At 36.4% G+C, this 15,439-nt stretch overlaps 2 protein-coding genes across 4 annotated transcripts; one reads left to right on the top strand and one right to left on the bottom strand.

The window, feature by feature from the left end:
- Nucleotides 1–705: 705 nt before the first annotated feature.
- Nucleotides 706–7,081, top strand: LOC113749646. Of its 2 annotated transcripts, XM_027293466.1 has the most exons (8): nt 706–827; nt 953–1,126; nt 1,891–1,932; nt 3,153–3,281; nt 5,051–5,286; nt 5,520–5,556; nt 6,398–6,455; nt 6,571–7,081. In XM_027293466.1, exons 2-8 carry the CDS (start codon nt 962–964, stop codon nt 6,648–6,650), a joined length of 747 nt encoding a protein of 248 aa, XP_027149267.1. In that variant the 5' UTR covers nt 706–827; nt 953–961; the 3' UTR covers nt 6,651–7,081. The 2 variants fall into 2 exon arrangements, with proteins under 2 accessions (XP_027149267.1, XP_027149266.1); XM_027293465.1 differs by having other exon boundaries at nt 706–1,126.
- A 1,631-nt stretch (nt 7,082–8,712) lies between these two features.
- LOC113748892 (squalene monooxygenase-like) lies at nt 8,713–12,863 on the bottom strand. Of its 2 annotated transcripts, none has more exons than XM_027292480.1 (8): nt 12,271–12,863; nt 11,394–11,505; nt 11,047–11,221; nt 10,605–10,773; nt 10,233–10,454; nt 9,809–10,084; nt 9,254–9,532; nt 8,713–9,141 (listed from the first exon to the last, which is right to left on the bottom strand). In XM_027292480.1, the coding sequence occupies exons 1-8, from the start codon at nt 12,532–12,534 to the stop codon at nt 9,037–9,039; spliced, it is 1,602 nt and encodes a 533-aa protein (XP_027148281.1). In that variant the 5' UTR covers nt 12,535–12,863; the 3' UTR covers nt 8,713–9,036. The 2 variants fall into 2 exon arrangements, with proteins under 2 accessions (XP_027148281.1, XP_027148283.1); XM_027292482.1 differs by having other exon boundaries at nt 10,236–10,454.
- Nucleotides 12,864–15,439: the final 2,576 nt, after the last annotated feature.

Here is a 15,439-nt window from a genome sequence, read left to right as displayed (position 1 = left end):
ATTTTTCTTTTTGGGTTAAATCTCAATGATTGAGTGGAGCTTATTCTTGATTTTCCCGTAATTTAATTGACTTTTGCGCTCAATTTTAATCACAATTTGTCTTCGTTGGACAGAGTGGCGATGGACTTACAAATTAATCAATAATTTAAGGTCTGGTGGTTGTTGGTAATGCCATTGGTGTGATGAAAGAAGAGGAAATTGGAATCGACAATGGGAGAAGAAAAGGAAACCAATTTTGTCTCATCATACTTTTTTTTTTTTCATTTTTCCTCTCTTTCCCCTTTTTTTCACTTTTTCCTAGGCAATTTTTTATTTACTTTTTCCTGTCTCTTCTTAGTCTTTCTTTCTTCATTTTCCCCTTTATGTTGTTGTATACATGTTCATGTAGTTGTTTTTAATAATAATATATTGGTTCTTTGTATCTATTATTTTTCCTAAATTATTAATTTATGTTTTTTTTGGATTTTCCTTTTACACATTTCTTTGTTTTAAATTATGATGTTTAGTTTTTTGTTTTTCAAATATTTTAGGTCAGGGCATTTTTGTCCTTTCGGTATATGAGTTAGTGGAGTTTCAACGCTGTTACATATTTTGGGGGGGGGGGGGATCAAACTGCAAGGTTTATTTAGTAGTTTGGTCAAACCTCAAGGGAGGTAAATGTTATATACAAAAAAAAAAAAAAGAATTACGATCTCCATTTTTTTTTCGAATTTACGATCTCCTTCTTCAGGTAGTCATTTGTCTTCTCAAATTCTTCAGAACCAGACCCCAGAGCTCTTTTCTATTTCTTTTTTCCCAATTAATTCTTCAATCCACAGAGGAATAAGGTAATCTACGCTTTAATAAGGCTGTTTTGCAACTTGACAAAGTCCAAATCGTCATTTCAAGAAAGAAGAGATAATAAACGAATCCAGGTTCTGGATAGCTAAAATCCCAAATTTCATTCTACAAGTTGATAAAGATGGCAAAGGAAGATGATGCTGCTGCGGATAAAAATCCTAAACCTAATAATCCATGGCCGCAGCAACCAAGCAGACCTGGTTATTCTCCAGATAGTGAAAAAGACATGAAAATATGGGGAATTCTACTTTTCGGATTAATTGGCGCCACCGCCACCACCGCTGCCGTAAGTTTCTCTTGGTTAATTACTTTTACAGTTTTCAATTTTCTCGTTTTGATTGTGCAAGTTGTGTTTTTTTGTAATACTTTAGGTTAATTCCAATGAATTATGTACACAATTTAGTTGGCATTTATTTCTTCCGATGATATTTTTCCCGCACATTATTACTGGAACTTTGTAGGAAGAGATTTAGTTAGTTTTGCTAATATTAGTTGTTGGAGAAATATCTGTTAGTTGAGCATTTGTACTTAAACTAATACATGAGAAGTGCTATTGATGAAGAAATGATTTTAGCAATTACTTGTCTTAGAATTGAGTTGGACCAAATTAAAGGTTTGATTTCCTTGCGCGGTTCTTGGTGGTGTTTATGGTATGGGGAGAATTTTCTCATGTTTGGTCGGGTAATTGTAGAAGTTCAGAAGAACTCTGCGAAGGGGCCATTGAACAGTTGGTAAAGCCCAGACACACTTGTGGAATCTGGAAGTAGAATGATCTGTTGCTTTGGATGGATGGTTGAGATTAAATGTTGAAGTAATGCTGAAGAAGTAGACTGATTGCCTTAGATGTTAGATGGGAGTGATACATCTGATCCGTTACTGTTTTCAGCAGATGTCAGGGACTTACAACTCGATTTATGTTCTTCTTCATTGAATTTTTAAAATGTATTTGATTGTTGTTTCTGCTAAAACTTGTGCTAGTAGATCTTCAGGTGGTGTTTCTTTGTGGTCCATTTCTGGTGGATGAATCACACCAGTTGCAATTTTTTGCAGGTTACTCAATTGCGAAGATCTGTTGATTGGGTTTACTCTCAGGTAGTTACTGGTGCTCTTTTTGTTTCCTGTTGGGGGATTGCGATGAGCTGTCTTAGCATCACTATAGAATTACTTTTCAGTTTCTATGATGATGTCATGTTGCTTTGAATGATGCTCCTTTCCAGTTCTGTAAATTCTTTTATGAATAACATGGTGAGATGTGCAGATGCTCAGCTTTTATAAAATATTTCTGCTTTTCTGGTAGAGTAAGGTGAACAGGAAACTTTGCACCTATAAGAAAGTTAGACTGAAATAAACAAAAATGGAAACAAGAATAGAGCATTCCAAGTTTTAGGACTGCTGGTCTTGAGTGGGCCATAGCTCTGTGGGAGGTGTGGTTCTGGGAGAGTGGAGATTGTGGGGCACATATGGAAAACGAAGCTGCAAACTTAATGTAAATATTAATTATTTCAAATGTGAGATTTAATTAATATGATCTGGTGCATGAACTAGATTTTTGGCACCACATCTCTTTAAGTTGATACTGTTAAACAGGTGACTGAAGTTGATGATAATGCTACAAGCTGATGTACTTGCAAAAATTGTTTAATTTGTCTAGGCCAGGGAAAAATTGTTTACTTGTTCAATTTCTTGCTGCTTAGTTCCCATTCCTTAGGGAATTAAAGTCTCTCTCTCTCCCAAATCTTTGAAACTGATGAATTAAATGCTTGTGTACCTCTTTGACAAGAAAAAAAAAATCGCTCGTGTCCTTCAATTAGTTTTTCTCTTGGATAGTGGAGGAAATATACTACGGAAGCCTTTAGCTTTGCAATTCCTGGCTGAATGGTCTAACATGAATATAGTTCGCAGATATATGTCTGCAACAATTTTTGTTAAGTATTTTACCGAGCTTTTGCTTGGTGACTTAATTTATAAAAATTGAAAATATTTGCAACAGTTACTTTATCTTGACTTGTGAATAAGTTTTCCCAATACTGATGGGAGAGCAGAGAAAGAATTATGTTTGGTAAATATTTTGACATATTGTTTGACGTTTGAAGACATGTGTGCTGGAAACTGGGTTAATAATGCCATAGAACAGAAAACATGAAAGCATGTTGAACATGTTTGAACACATTTTGGCATATTGTTTGATGTTTGAACACATTAGTTATTGATTCTTAAGATTCTTCAATGGTGGATTTTCTCGCTAATAATGCCATAGAACAGAAAACATGAAGGCATGTTGAACTGATGATAGATGATGTCGTTCTGAAAAGTTGACCAGGTCAAAAGCATCATGGAAAAGTGCTTCTGGTAAAACTTTCAGGACAAGTTTTCAGGAGGAAGCATGGAAAAGATACAACCGTAGGATGCAGGAAGAGTATGAAGAAGAAATGGAGAGAGTGGTGAGATTCATCTTCCTTTTTCAAATGCTTAATAGTCATCTCATTTCAGGAAGCAGACGAATGTTTACAATTTTGTTGACCTTTTTGGAAACGTTTTGATGTGACAATTTTCTGCAACTCTTTTTTCAATTTAATGAAGATGATAATGTTGTTTTTCTTTACATTCTGTGCATTTGTTTTACACACATGACTATTCTGGTGCTTCTGTTTATTTTCATTGGTTTCCTCTCTAAAGAAGGTAAATGGTTTTGTCCCATGGTATGGGTCACGCATGTAATACTTGTGATTTCATATCAATGGAAGAGTGTTGTGGGGGGGGGGGGGGTGTTTTGAATGTTAGTTGGCTAGTTGCATGAGAGCGTTAAACCCATATTACTGGCATGATATGACAAGTTTGAGATATCTGACTCAGATGGGATGACATGAAAGTTATAAATTGCCATTCTGATTGAAAGGACTGAACAGATGTCTTTGTGGAACCTGATTATGATAACTCTGTTAATTCCTTAAGAATTGCTCTTCCAATTAAATCCACTCTTCATATAAGCATCTTACAAGAGAACATCTGGTGCAAAATGAAATGATTATGTTACTTCGTCACCAAAATTTCAAGCTTAAGAAACTAAGAACCGTAAGACATGTATCACTGCATTTTGAAGTGGCTAAAAGTTTGTAGTCACTGTTGTTTTTGGCTTGTCATCATCTCCAGATAATACTTGACATTAAGCATGTATTAGCCTGTCTTCTTGAAATGGATCTTTTGGAGTAAACAAGGAACTTGATTTTAGAGATGGTCACTATGTGTGATTTGTCTCTTATGGGTAGAAAGCAGGATGTGTACTTCTGATAGAAAGAGAAGCTGTCAAAGGCAGGATTTTTCAGTGGATTGTGAATAAGCAATTGACTGCCCACATCAAGTGTCTATCTTTGTAGCCTTATTTGACAAATATTTTGATAAGCAATTACCTTGAACAACAAGTTTTTCATATGCAATGCTACAGTAATACACAAACAAAAATAACTCTAAAAACACCACATCCATACAGTATATCAAAAACAACTCCAACTATACAAAAAAAAATTAAATGTACACCATTTTCTTCTTCCATCTATCACCCCCACCCCCATCCCCTTCACTCCACTCTCTTCTCCCACCCTCTTTTTCCTCCTCTTCTCCTCCCTTCTTTCACCTTCCCTCCTCCCTTCCCCTTTCCCGCCACAACCCCCGCCCCTCCCGTCTCCCTCTCCCCGTGCTGTCCGTGCCTAGATTGGGCAGGGTTGTGGCGGGAAAAGGGAGGGGAAGGGGAAGGTAGAAGGAGGACGAAGGGGAAGGAGGGAAGGAGAAAGGGGGAGGAGGAGGAAGAGAGAGGAGGAGGGAGGGGGTGGCGATGGTGGCGGTGGTGAGTGGTAATTTTAATTTTTAAAAAATACACTAAAAGTTTTTAAACTTTAAAAATATCCCCAAAATATTTCAAAAATACCACCAAAAACATCTACGGTAAAAGTTTTTCATATACATTGCTATAGTAAAATATTTTAAAAACAACCCCAAACACAGCTATTCCAAACGGAGCCTTGACCTTTTGAATATGGATACAACCTTCTTGTTGCCTTCCAAAAGAACTTGAGTTGATCTGGACTTATCCTCTAATTAATGTGACGCAGCATGTAAGCTTCTTTTTAAAGGGTTACAGACAAATCTTTTTTCCTAATTTTGTTGGAAGTTTGCGGCCATATGCAACTCATTGCTTCATGGTTGATCTGTCCAGGAGCGGATTCGACGCATGCAAAGTGTCTTCAATAGAGAGAGAAATAAGTATAAAAGGAGTTACGAGAGCTGGGCAGAAAATGGTCAGGGTGCATATCACCAGCATTTTCAGAGAAATGACTGGTATTGGAAGGGCGATACATCATATAGAGATCAAGGGGCTAAATTCAGGGAGGCTCCTCGGGCCAGTGCAAGCTATCCATTATCACATCACTATTCAGTCTTAGGTCTTGACAGGTGACAATCTGTATTACATATCAGATATTGTTTTGTCAGTGAAGCTATTATGCTAACTTTTAAATTCTTTCTTATCCTGGCCAAAAATTTGTTTTCTCAGATCATATCCTCTAGAATGGTTTTGTTCATTTCCACAACATGTTATTCTGGCTAGTGTAGGAAATTTTAATTTATATGTTGTGGAAAGACTCAATGTGTGAGACTTGACACATGGATTGTCTCCTTTGCAACAGGGCAAGAGCAAAACCATACACAGATGACGAGATAAAGGTACTATTTACCTTGTGGCTATTATTGCACATAACTGATTACCATTTTATCTTCATATGATATTTCATTTGATATTTTGTATTTCCTTAAGCATGTAGTGATGGTTTGAGTCATAGTTTGCTAGCAAAACTATATGGGAAGGTGAAGGGGTGATGTTAACTTGTCCCTTAGTTATACATACATAAATGAAAAGAAGTGAGGCTAAGAATAAATGGAAAATTCTTTTCCTTGTATTTCTCCTTATGGGTAGAAGGAAGAAATTAAAGGAACTTCAGTGACAACTATGTATTGGTAAAAAGAGAGGAGGTAACCAATCTGATCTATAAAATGTAGACCAGTTCTTCAATTCTGTTGAACACAAATAGATTTACATCTGCTAAAAACACCCCTCTTTTCACAAGAACAAAAGGATAATCTGGAATCGAATTTTAATTCCTCACTTTCTTTAATTTGTTCTTCTTATTCTAAAGCTACAGTAGATTCTCACGATGCCTTTTTCTTGAAGTTGTGTAATTGTTGAACGTGGCAGTTGTAGTTTTATGTTATACGATCTAATATTGCTGAGAACCATGGATACTAGCTGCGACTCGCAATCATTTTCACATCAGGGTACATGTAAACCTGTTTTTTCTGTTAGATGGACTGAGTTCATTCTCTTATAGCTGCTCCAAACTTTCATAGGCAACATCCACTCGACACGATTGTAAAACTGTATTTGTACGTCATAAAGCTATCGGTCGTAACTATCATAATTATGTGCTCCTGCTCTTGTTTTTTCTGTCGGTTATTAAATAATTGAAAACGTTGACCTGATGTATCTTCACTTTTATTTGCATTGCAGTCAGCTTTCAGGGCGAAAGCAATGGAGTTTCATCCTGATCAGAATCAGGATAATCAACGTATGGAATCATGACTCTTCTCAATCGCACATTTATATCTCTGGGCTAGTATGACATTTAGCTAGGTTACTTTCTTGCCTGTGGACTAACTTCTAATGTTCCTCTTTGGTTGCAGAGCTTGCTGAAGCAAAGTTTAAGGAAGTTATGATATCTTATGAGGCTATAAAGACGGAAAGAAATAACAAGAAGAACTGACGAAAGATTTGAACTAGTTTGGTTGGGTGTCTCTGCATCTCACCTTCCCATACTCTGCCAATTGTATTTTCGAAGAATGTAAAAAGGTTTCATACATGACGGAGGCCGTCAGCGTTTGGTTTTCACTTGTAGCGGCCAGTTGGGATTTGAAAAGTCCGACAAAATTTTTGGTTGTCCTCTACAAAGCTCAGACAGAGCTTGCTTATGCCTACAGCATCCCCTATCTAATCGACAATTCGATGGTTAGAAGTCTCTTATCGTATGCTCACTCACTTGTACATGTATCCAAATAACAATTTTGAGTATTTTATCCAGTAGCGTCCAAGGAATAGGAACAAGAAGTTGGCGATCGCTCTTCTATGATGTACTATATGTTGTTTTCATTCATTTGAAGTATTAAATAAGAATTCGCGAATGAAATGAAAGAGCTACTTCTATAAACTACTGTCTGCTGCATATGTCCCCTTTATTAGGTGCGCATACTGCGAGGCTGACTCTAGGTATGGCTATTTTTTTTTTTCTTGGTCTTTTCTATGGACAGGAAGCATATTGGCTTTCTTGGTTTTTTTTTTCAAGATTAATATTGATTTCGTGAAATTATTTGGAACAATATGGTAAGAAATGGTATACTTTTTTCAGCGACGGGAATTAAGGTTTCGAATCTTTGGTATGGTGAGATGACAACTCAGAACTGGGAAGTGAACAGCGAGAAGACGAGAGGAAGGAAATCAACCTACAGCTATAGATCTCTCTTCTTTTCTTTGGTTTGGTAAGAAAATAAAAGATTGGACAACTAGTAGTGCAGAAAAACGTTAAAATTTGCCAAGGAAAAACAAGAGGATTGACATGATTTTGACCATGTAATAATGCCTACAAATGGGGAAAGCTCACAGCCTCACGGGAGCGTGAAAAGGTACAGTTCAATTATTCAATTACTAGCCGTGCGTACATCCTCGGTTTTTCTGCTTGTCTCTGTCGTTACCATCGCATTTCCTCTCCGTCCATCGCCCTTTGAATTAAACAGAGTGAAGAAATGCCAAACTTTCAATGTGTTAAGCTGACAAGAAACTATTGGGATCGAATTAACCTATGAGACTATTAAATTACTAATGAGCGCTCACTAGACACCTATCAAGAATTGATAATTTAAATTGTGTGACATGATTATATTCAATTTCATTGCCAAAACCATCGATCTGCTTTTCTCCGTCTATTATATCTTAATAACTCGGGTAAAATACAAAAAAGTTCCATGTGATTAAGTTAACATATAGAAAAATCTCTTATAGTTTCAAATCATACATTTCAGTCTCTCATAATTTAAATTAATTTGAAACAGTAACAGAAATTGTCAAAACTAACGGAGGTGGATGAAATGACACACAATTACCCTACTATATATAAGTAATAAAAGACTTTCTAACAACCATCCTATTTAGCAAACTTATGGAAAAACCCCTTATGGTTAAGCCAATTTACGGAAAAACTCCTTATGATTATATGTTGCTTTTATTTATTTATTTTGTGCATGGGAATAAGATTAGTTGTATTTGGAAGTTTTTATTTATTTTATTTGTGTATAGAAATAACGTGAGTTATATTTAGGAGTTTTGGATTGTTTTTGAAAATTTTATGAGTTTTAATAGGTATATCAGCTAAAATTTTGATTTAAAAAATTATTTTCCATGTCATGCAACCTCAAACTTGTTAATTTAAGTGATTTTTGTCGATTTTTCAGATTAGTTCAAATCACAAGATACCAGATTGTATGATTGGAAATCATAAGAAATTTATTTTGTAGGTTTGCTTAATCACATGGAGTTTTTTTATATTATAACTCAAAGGGTATAATGGATATATCAATATAATTTTTTTTTTGTTTCCAATTATAAGGGATTTTTCTATATATTCGCTTAACCTCAAGGGAGTTTCTATATTTTACCCTAGTAACTCCCCAGAAAGAATAATATGTGATCCCAGACTATTAGCTTGAAAGTTGATACTCGTTTGCTTTCCAAAGCTAACCATCAGAAAAATCTCATTACTAAAACTAATATTGCAGTGACTCGGAAAATTTTCACTTCTTCACACTACAATCTGAATGAAGCTCACATCATCCCAGTTATTTACAAAGCAATTAAATCGCCAAAGAGAACCAAAAAACACTAAAAAAAATTCTGTTTACTTGAGACGGTTGAGAAAAAAAAGGACAAATACAATGAGATACAAAAAGACCTAGGAGCAAAAAATATATCACAATTCACACCAGTTTATAAAAGCATCCGCTTTCCACTAACTTTGAACATCGGATTGCAAACGCAGACACAAACTTGAATGTGATAATTGCAATTGAGGAGTTTAGTGTTTTAGCATTTGCTGGACAACCTCACTTAGCAGGTGGTGCTCTATAATATGCAGGAACGGTAACGGGGAAGAACATTTGCCTCACTCCTTCAGCCTTGATAATGGGGAAAATAATTCCCGATGCACTCTGCAGAGGTGAGCTTGAAATTTAGAATATGGCATTCAGAATAGAAATAGTTTTCAATCAGATATATTAATCGATTAAGAGAAATTAATGACAGAAAGAATCAGATACTCACTGATATCAATCTTGCTCCAATCCACATGCGCTTAGGTGTGGGAAAAGGCAGCAACAAGCGGCCAACACCGTATATCGCCACCGCAAAGAAATGGCACACCAAGCTTAATGGGCGAGGGTTCAGACCAGAAAGTAGAGATACTGGTCCATTTGAGAAAACACCTCCAAGGCTCAAATAGTCAAAGCATGCCTGACGCATCTCTTTCCTTGCTTGATCAGAAGATGAACAAAACACTTTATAGAGGGCACCAGCTAACGTATTGATGGTGGCTGACACAGGCTGCAAACAAAAACATTGAAAGAGGATATAAGCAATAAAACTAACAAGACAATCATTTCAATTTTTTTTAAAAAAAATTGGATAACTCAAATTCGGGTGTGGGAAGACAAATGCATGAAAACGTCATAAAATGCATTTCCTCTGTTCAATGTCAAAATCAAATCACTAAGGAAAAATTTGAATATTATGGAAAGACTCAATATTCATTGGATCAATATTGCTCAATTGTTTTCCATATTGATGACCAAAACAAGTCCTGAACTTAATTAAATGTACCTTACGCAAGGTGTAAAATGATTCTAGATACTTGCAAAGGGTAGGTGGATCATTCAGATCGCCAAGAGGTCTGAGAAGATCACGTAGTACAACGATATCAGACAGAGCCACTGTCATTCCTCCTCCAGTCAAAGGGTGTCGCATGTTGAATGCATCTCCCAATAGCAAAGCCCCAGGGGTAGGATGAGGAGCTGCTGGCATACTTCTGTTGGGCATGGTCCTAATGTTTCCTTTGTCAACTGCAGCAATAAATGCATCATGCAATTCAAGAGGGACCTACAAGAAGATGGTGAGAAAGTGAATAGTTAGATGATAGAAGTTTCACAATCTATATAGCATATTGTTCCTTGTGATAAGAGTAGACTGAAGCTTGTACACCCAAAAAAAATAACAGCAATAAAATTCAAACTTTATATCCTACTGCTACCTGTGGAGCCACTGTTGTCTTCAAATATTTGGCCATTTCACCATTTGAAATAGATGGTACCTTTTGACCAGGTACATCAACCAGACAGCGAACTTCTGTGCTGCTGATTGGATAGAACAAAATAGGTGACGGGTCTGCTAGAACAACATGGCCATGATCTGCAAAAGGAAGTTGGCAGTTCTCCAAAACCAAGCCAACAAAACAAGAAGGGACGTCTACCTGGCAGAGACATCAGTATTCGAAAAATGTAAAACACCAACCAACTTGATTTGTTGTCCTCAAGTAATCCACAGTATGAGAAAGACAGAGAAGACTAATCAGCTATTGATAACTAAATGAGAATAAAGAGAGCTTCTAAGCCATCCACACCTTAGGATCACAAAGAGAGCGTCTTAAATTTGAAAAGCAACCGTCACATACAACAGTGAGAGGTGCATACTTGATCAATTCTTCACCAGATTTTGTTTTGTATTGCACGCCTCTGATAACCCCTTTTTCTTCCAGAAGAGAAGTCACTGTTCCTTGCTCCAAGCGAACACTGTATGATATTTAAAATCAGATCCATAAAAGTAAAAAACCATAAAAAAAGGGTGAAAAAGACTTCTAAGATACTAAGATGCTTCCGTGCTATCAGCCACCAACTTAACTAAATCATTTTTCATGTATTCAGATCTTCTAAAGATTCTTGTTGAATTTAAAGCGCATGTATCCTCAATCAGCCATACAGAAATTGCCACTTCTAACTTTATGACTAAAACTGCAGGAAACATACTAAACAACCACCAAGTACAAGAGCAAGAGTAGAGTATACTTGGGAAGAGATGCAGCTTTCTCTCGCATGCGTTGAATGAAACGGCCATTGTGAAAGCTCCTGCCAGAAACATCAGAGTCAAATTTTTCCAAGGGATAAGCCACACGAGTCCTTTTACCATCCTTGAATAAAGCGTATCCGAAGACTCGCTGTGCATCAATTCCCTCCACACAATCTGTAGTTGAGGTTAAAAAAAAAAAAGAATCTGCTTCAGTAATTCTACACTAAATGGGCAAAGATGAGGCTTCTAATGTCAAATGTTGCAGTAGTTGAGCCTACTTAGCTCAAAGCATTACAATCAATTCAATATCAGGACAACATTTTTCTATTAGTTCTGCAAACTTTACCTTCTAGTCCCAGTTCAATCAACTTGAGATAGCCGCCCGGCTGGAGCAGCTCTCCTACAATCCGGTCAGGCTCTGACAAGTCTCTTTCGACTACATACACCCGACGTCCATCCTGCAGGCCAATATGAAAAGTGAATATGCTTAATAGGTAATTTTCTACTTCCTCCTTTAAGCCCATGACAAAACTTCAAAGTTCAATGTTTTACATCCAATTTTTTTTAAAAGGACCACAGTAAGAAATATAATTAAGCTTTACAAAAACCTATTGACGTCACGCATGCACAGAAGACCACAAAATGGCAAATATGTGATAATCAACAATCATAGATGTGATCTCAAACCTAAAGAAGGCTTTGTCCTGCTAAGTTAAACTCGCAAAACAACGCTGATCACAAGCCCAAACATCAATAAAATTGAAACGAATAATGAAAAGAAGAAAACCAGATTTAAACCCGTAAAATGAGATTGACAACGGCCGCACCTGAAAAACAAATAATTTTTTTTTAAAAAAAATTACACTACTATTAGATAAGTTGCATCAACAGAAAAATTAGTTAATAAACAATATAGTCAATTAGTGTTTAGATTCTTAAATGTACAGCACGAAAAAAAAAAGCAAAAGAAAAAAGTAACGCAACTCCTAGATCAATCTATAATCTTCCTTTTCCTATTTCATTCATTTTTTTTAACATGCATTTTTGTCATCAATATCACAGTCTTATTCACCTGAAATACAAACACGCACTCAAATAAACTCTCATTACAAAAATCGCTGAATTCATGCAGTACTATATACAGACACACACACACACACACACATATATAACAATAATTCTATAACATAAGGCGACGAAGACGAGGAAAATTTTCAAACTACCTTCCCGAGAGTGTGAGCGAGAGCGGCGCCAGCGACGCCGGCGCCTACGATAATGACGTCTGCATCGTCGGAGGCGTCGTTGTTCTTGGATCTAAATATACCATCAATGGGGGTGGTGGCGGCGGTGGCACGAGGCTCCCTATCCTCCGCCCCACCTTTACCAAAACTTTTCCGGCGAGCATTAGCATTTCTGGCCAGAATTCCATACACGGCCACAAAACCTAACGCCACCGCCAAAATCGTTTCCCAAACATATTGATCCATGAGAATTACAACAATGCCGCCGACGACGTTGAATCAAAACGGCGTCTCTGCTCCTTTTGTTACAGTCCTCAGCCTCCTCCGCGGCCTACTCTCCCTTTCTTGTTCGCTTGCTTTCTGTTCTCTCTCTCCCTAATGGAGAGAAAGCAACGGTGCTTGGCTTTTATTTTTGTATCTTTTTGTATTTTTTGTATTTTTTTATTTGATCGTTTAAATGTGTTTTCTCCGGAATATATTCTCCACTAAATGCTTCGCTGGCGATTTTGGGGTTATGTGGGAACAATGCAGCCAAGCGCCAAGTGTGTGTGACTGTGTGAGGCTGCTGAGTTGTGTCCCCGAGACATTTCAGGATTTACGCTGCTCCCCAACTCTTTTTATAGGGCCCAACTCCAACCTACCACACACTACAATTTCTTCGTCACTCTCTCTCTTCTTAGTGTGGTTCAATTTCTTCCTTTGCCGTGCAAATATCTCTTGTTCTTGATCCACAAGAGATTTAAAATTGTGCCATTCCCTTCCACTGTTAAATTTAGAATTCGAATCTTGAATCTGACAGTAGAAAATGAGAATGGATTGAGGGAAGGGTGGGAGGGGAAAAAAAAGATGTGCCATTCCTCTTAAGGGAATTCATACTTTCGAGTTGGTTGGGACGTAGATTTTATGTGAGCTATTACAATTTCTTTATTGACCTGTTCTCGTGCGATTGTTTCACCTAATTTTAGATACTTATTTAGGATACTTACTTGATTTTTCTTGTATATTTATTCATTTAAGTTTTAGATTTTCTAATGACAAAATAATAAAATCTAGAATTTACTCGAGAACAACCTTAGCTGATTTTAATTATTCTCAGTAATTAACTTTTACAAATTTACAACAAACGAGAACAGAACATGTACAAAGCTGAAATTTAAGGCTCAATCATAAATACGGATATATGCCACTCATGTCCGAATGAAAGTGCTTTATATATATATATATATGCTTTTATCGATTATTCAAATATAAAGGTAGCTTTAATCATTCATATAAAATGGAAAAGTTGTTGAAATTTTAAGAAAGTGATTACGACCAATCAATCGTGAAAATACAAAAATTTGAAGCATTTTTTTCCCTCTCGGCTTCTGCTTTTTGGTGGGGTTGGGGAAAGCATGACAGGCGGCATGCACAAAATGATTAATCGATGTTAACAGTAGTAAACTAAATCTCAATTTGACAGGGAGTCAAATGCACTTAGAATCCTCTGTCCAGTAATTATAAAACACGTCGGTGCTTTCATAAATCTACCATGTGTCTAAATGTTTTTTTTTTTTGGGTAACGGTGCATTTAGCCTAACATTAACCAAGGAACCTGATAGGGACTGAATTACCATTAAATCAGATCGAATGCATCACATATTTGTATAAATTTATAACAATTCTAATATAAAGACATGTTGATGGGATGCAATGTTTGAATTCTTAACCTCTCACCTCACAATTAATGTGATGGCCAATTCCTCTAGAGAGAGTTGGTTGGCTGAATGGGTTGAATTGCAACAATTGTTTTGCACTCATTTTTCCATTTAAAATTTCGTGTTCTGGAGATGAAATCAAGTTAGAACTTAGAAGGGTATTGAAGATATAAAGGCACTCACATATAAGCAAACCATGTAATCACATATAAACTCCAAATATTTATTCGTGACACGAGTCAATTTTTGTTATTGTATACAACACGGTAATAATGTAAGAATGATTAATTTGTAATATATAATCACATATAAACTTTAAATATTTACTCGTGACACGAGTTTTTTTCTGTTATTGTATATAATATACTCATAGTGTAAAGCCACACACTCGACGGACAAGCTTTGAAATGTGTTCGGACTCGACTAGCCAAATGGAAGCTCGAGTTCGATTCGTTTATCACAAACGAGCCGAGTTTGCATTAACTCGTGCAAATTAACCCCAATAAAAACCTAAAATTTTTAAATTTTATACTTTTGAATTGTGAAATGATATATATATTCTTAGTTATCGAGCCTAATCGAGCTACTCAGATAACAAACGAGTCGAGCTTACTCGACTTGTTAATTAAACGAGTATATCTCGAGATTGAGCTCGACTCGTTTACTATAATTAACGAGTCGAGGTCAAGTCTTGTCGAGTCGAGCTCAATCGAGCTTTCGAGCTGTTCGTTCCATTTAACAGCTCTAATCGTATGATGGCAAGCTAAAAAATGTAAGAGTTAAAAGTGTTGGGTGCTCTTTGGGTGTATTGTGTTGTACGTTATGTGACGATAAAAAGATAAAAAAATTTTAGTTAAGGATGAGTAATCTTTAAGAGAATACGTAACTTTCGTTGATTTGGTTTTGGAACTTTCTGTATTCGTGGCTCAGAAAGGCATAAAATAACGAAAGAGCCGTTAAAAGCGTATTTGGTCCCAGTCAAACGCTTTTATTGGCCTCGTGGAACGGTAATACAATAATGAGTGCTCGACAGCGCCAAAGCGTGTAAAGCCACAGCTGCTTTTGTCGTTCCTTCCTCGACCGCAAGTGTCACCAATTATCTGAAAAAAAGAAAGTAAAACACTTTTGTAGATGATGGAAACCATTCGTGCGCAATCAAATTGATGATCTTCATTCATGTCTAAACATGGAGATTAATCGGAGGAAGGGGACCAAGTTCAATCGAGTTTCGTCCAATTTCTCTTGAATTATCGTGCACAAATAAAACTTACGATTATAATACTATCTAGATGATATGTTTTAGAAAAATAAATTTAATTAGTGATACTCTAAAACAATCATAAGTTTTAAAAAAATTTAAAAATACTTCGAATCGAATAAGATACTGGTGACGAGGTGACTGGCAAGTGGTGGTGGATGAATATGAAAGGAAGTGATTTAGTAAAAGATGACTT

Source organism: Coffea eugenioides, chromosome 10 (genome assembly GCF_003713205.1).
Source record: "Coffea eugenioides isolate CCC68of chromosome 10, Ceug_1.0, whole genome shotgun sequence".
NCBI lineage: Eukaryota > Viridiplantae > Streptophyta > Magnoliopsida > Gentianales > Rubiaceae > Coffea > Coffea eugenioides.
The sequence above is the reverse complement of the archived record's forward strand: the minus strand, read 5'-3'. Positions and strand labels throughout refer to the sequence as shown.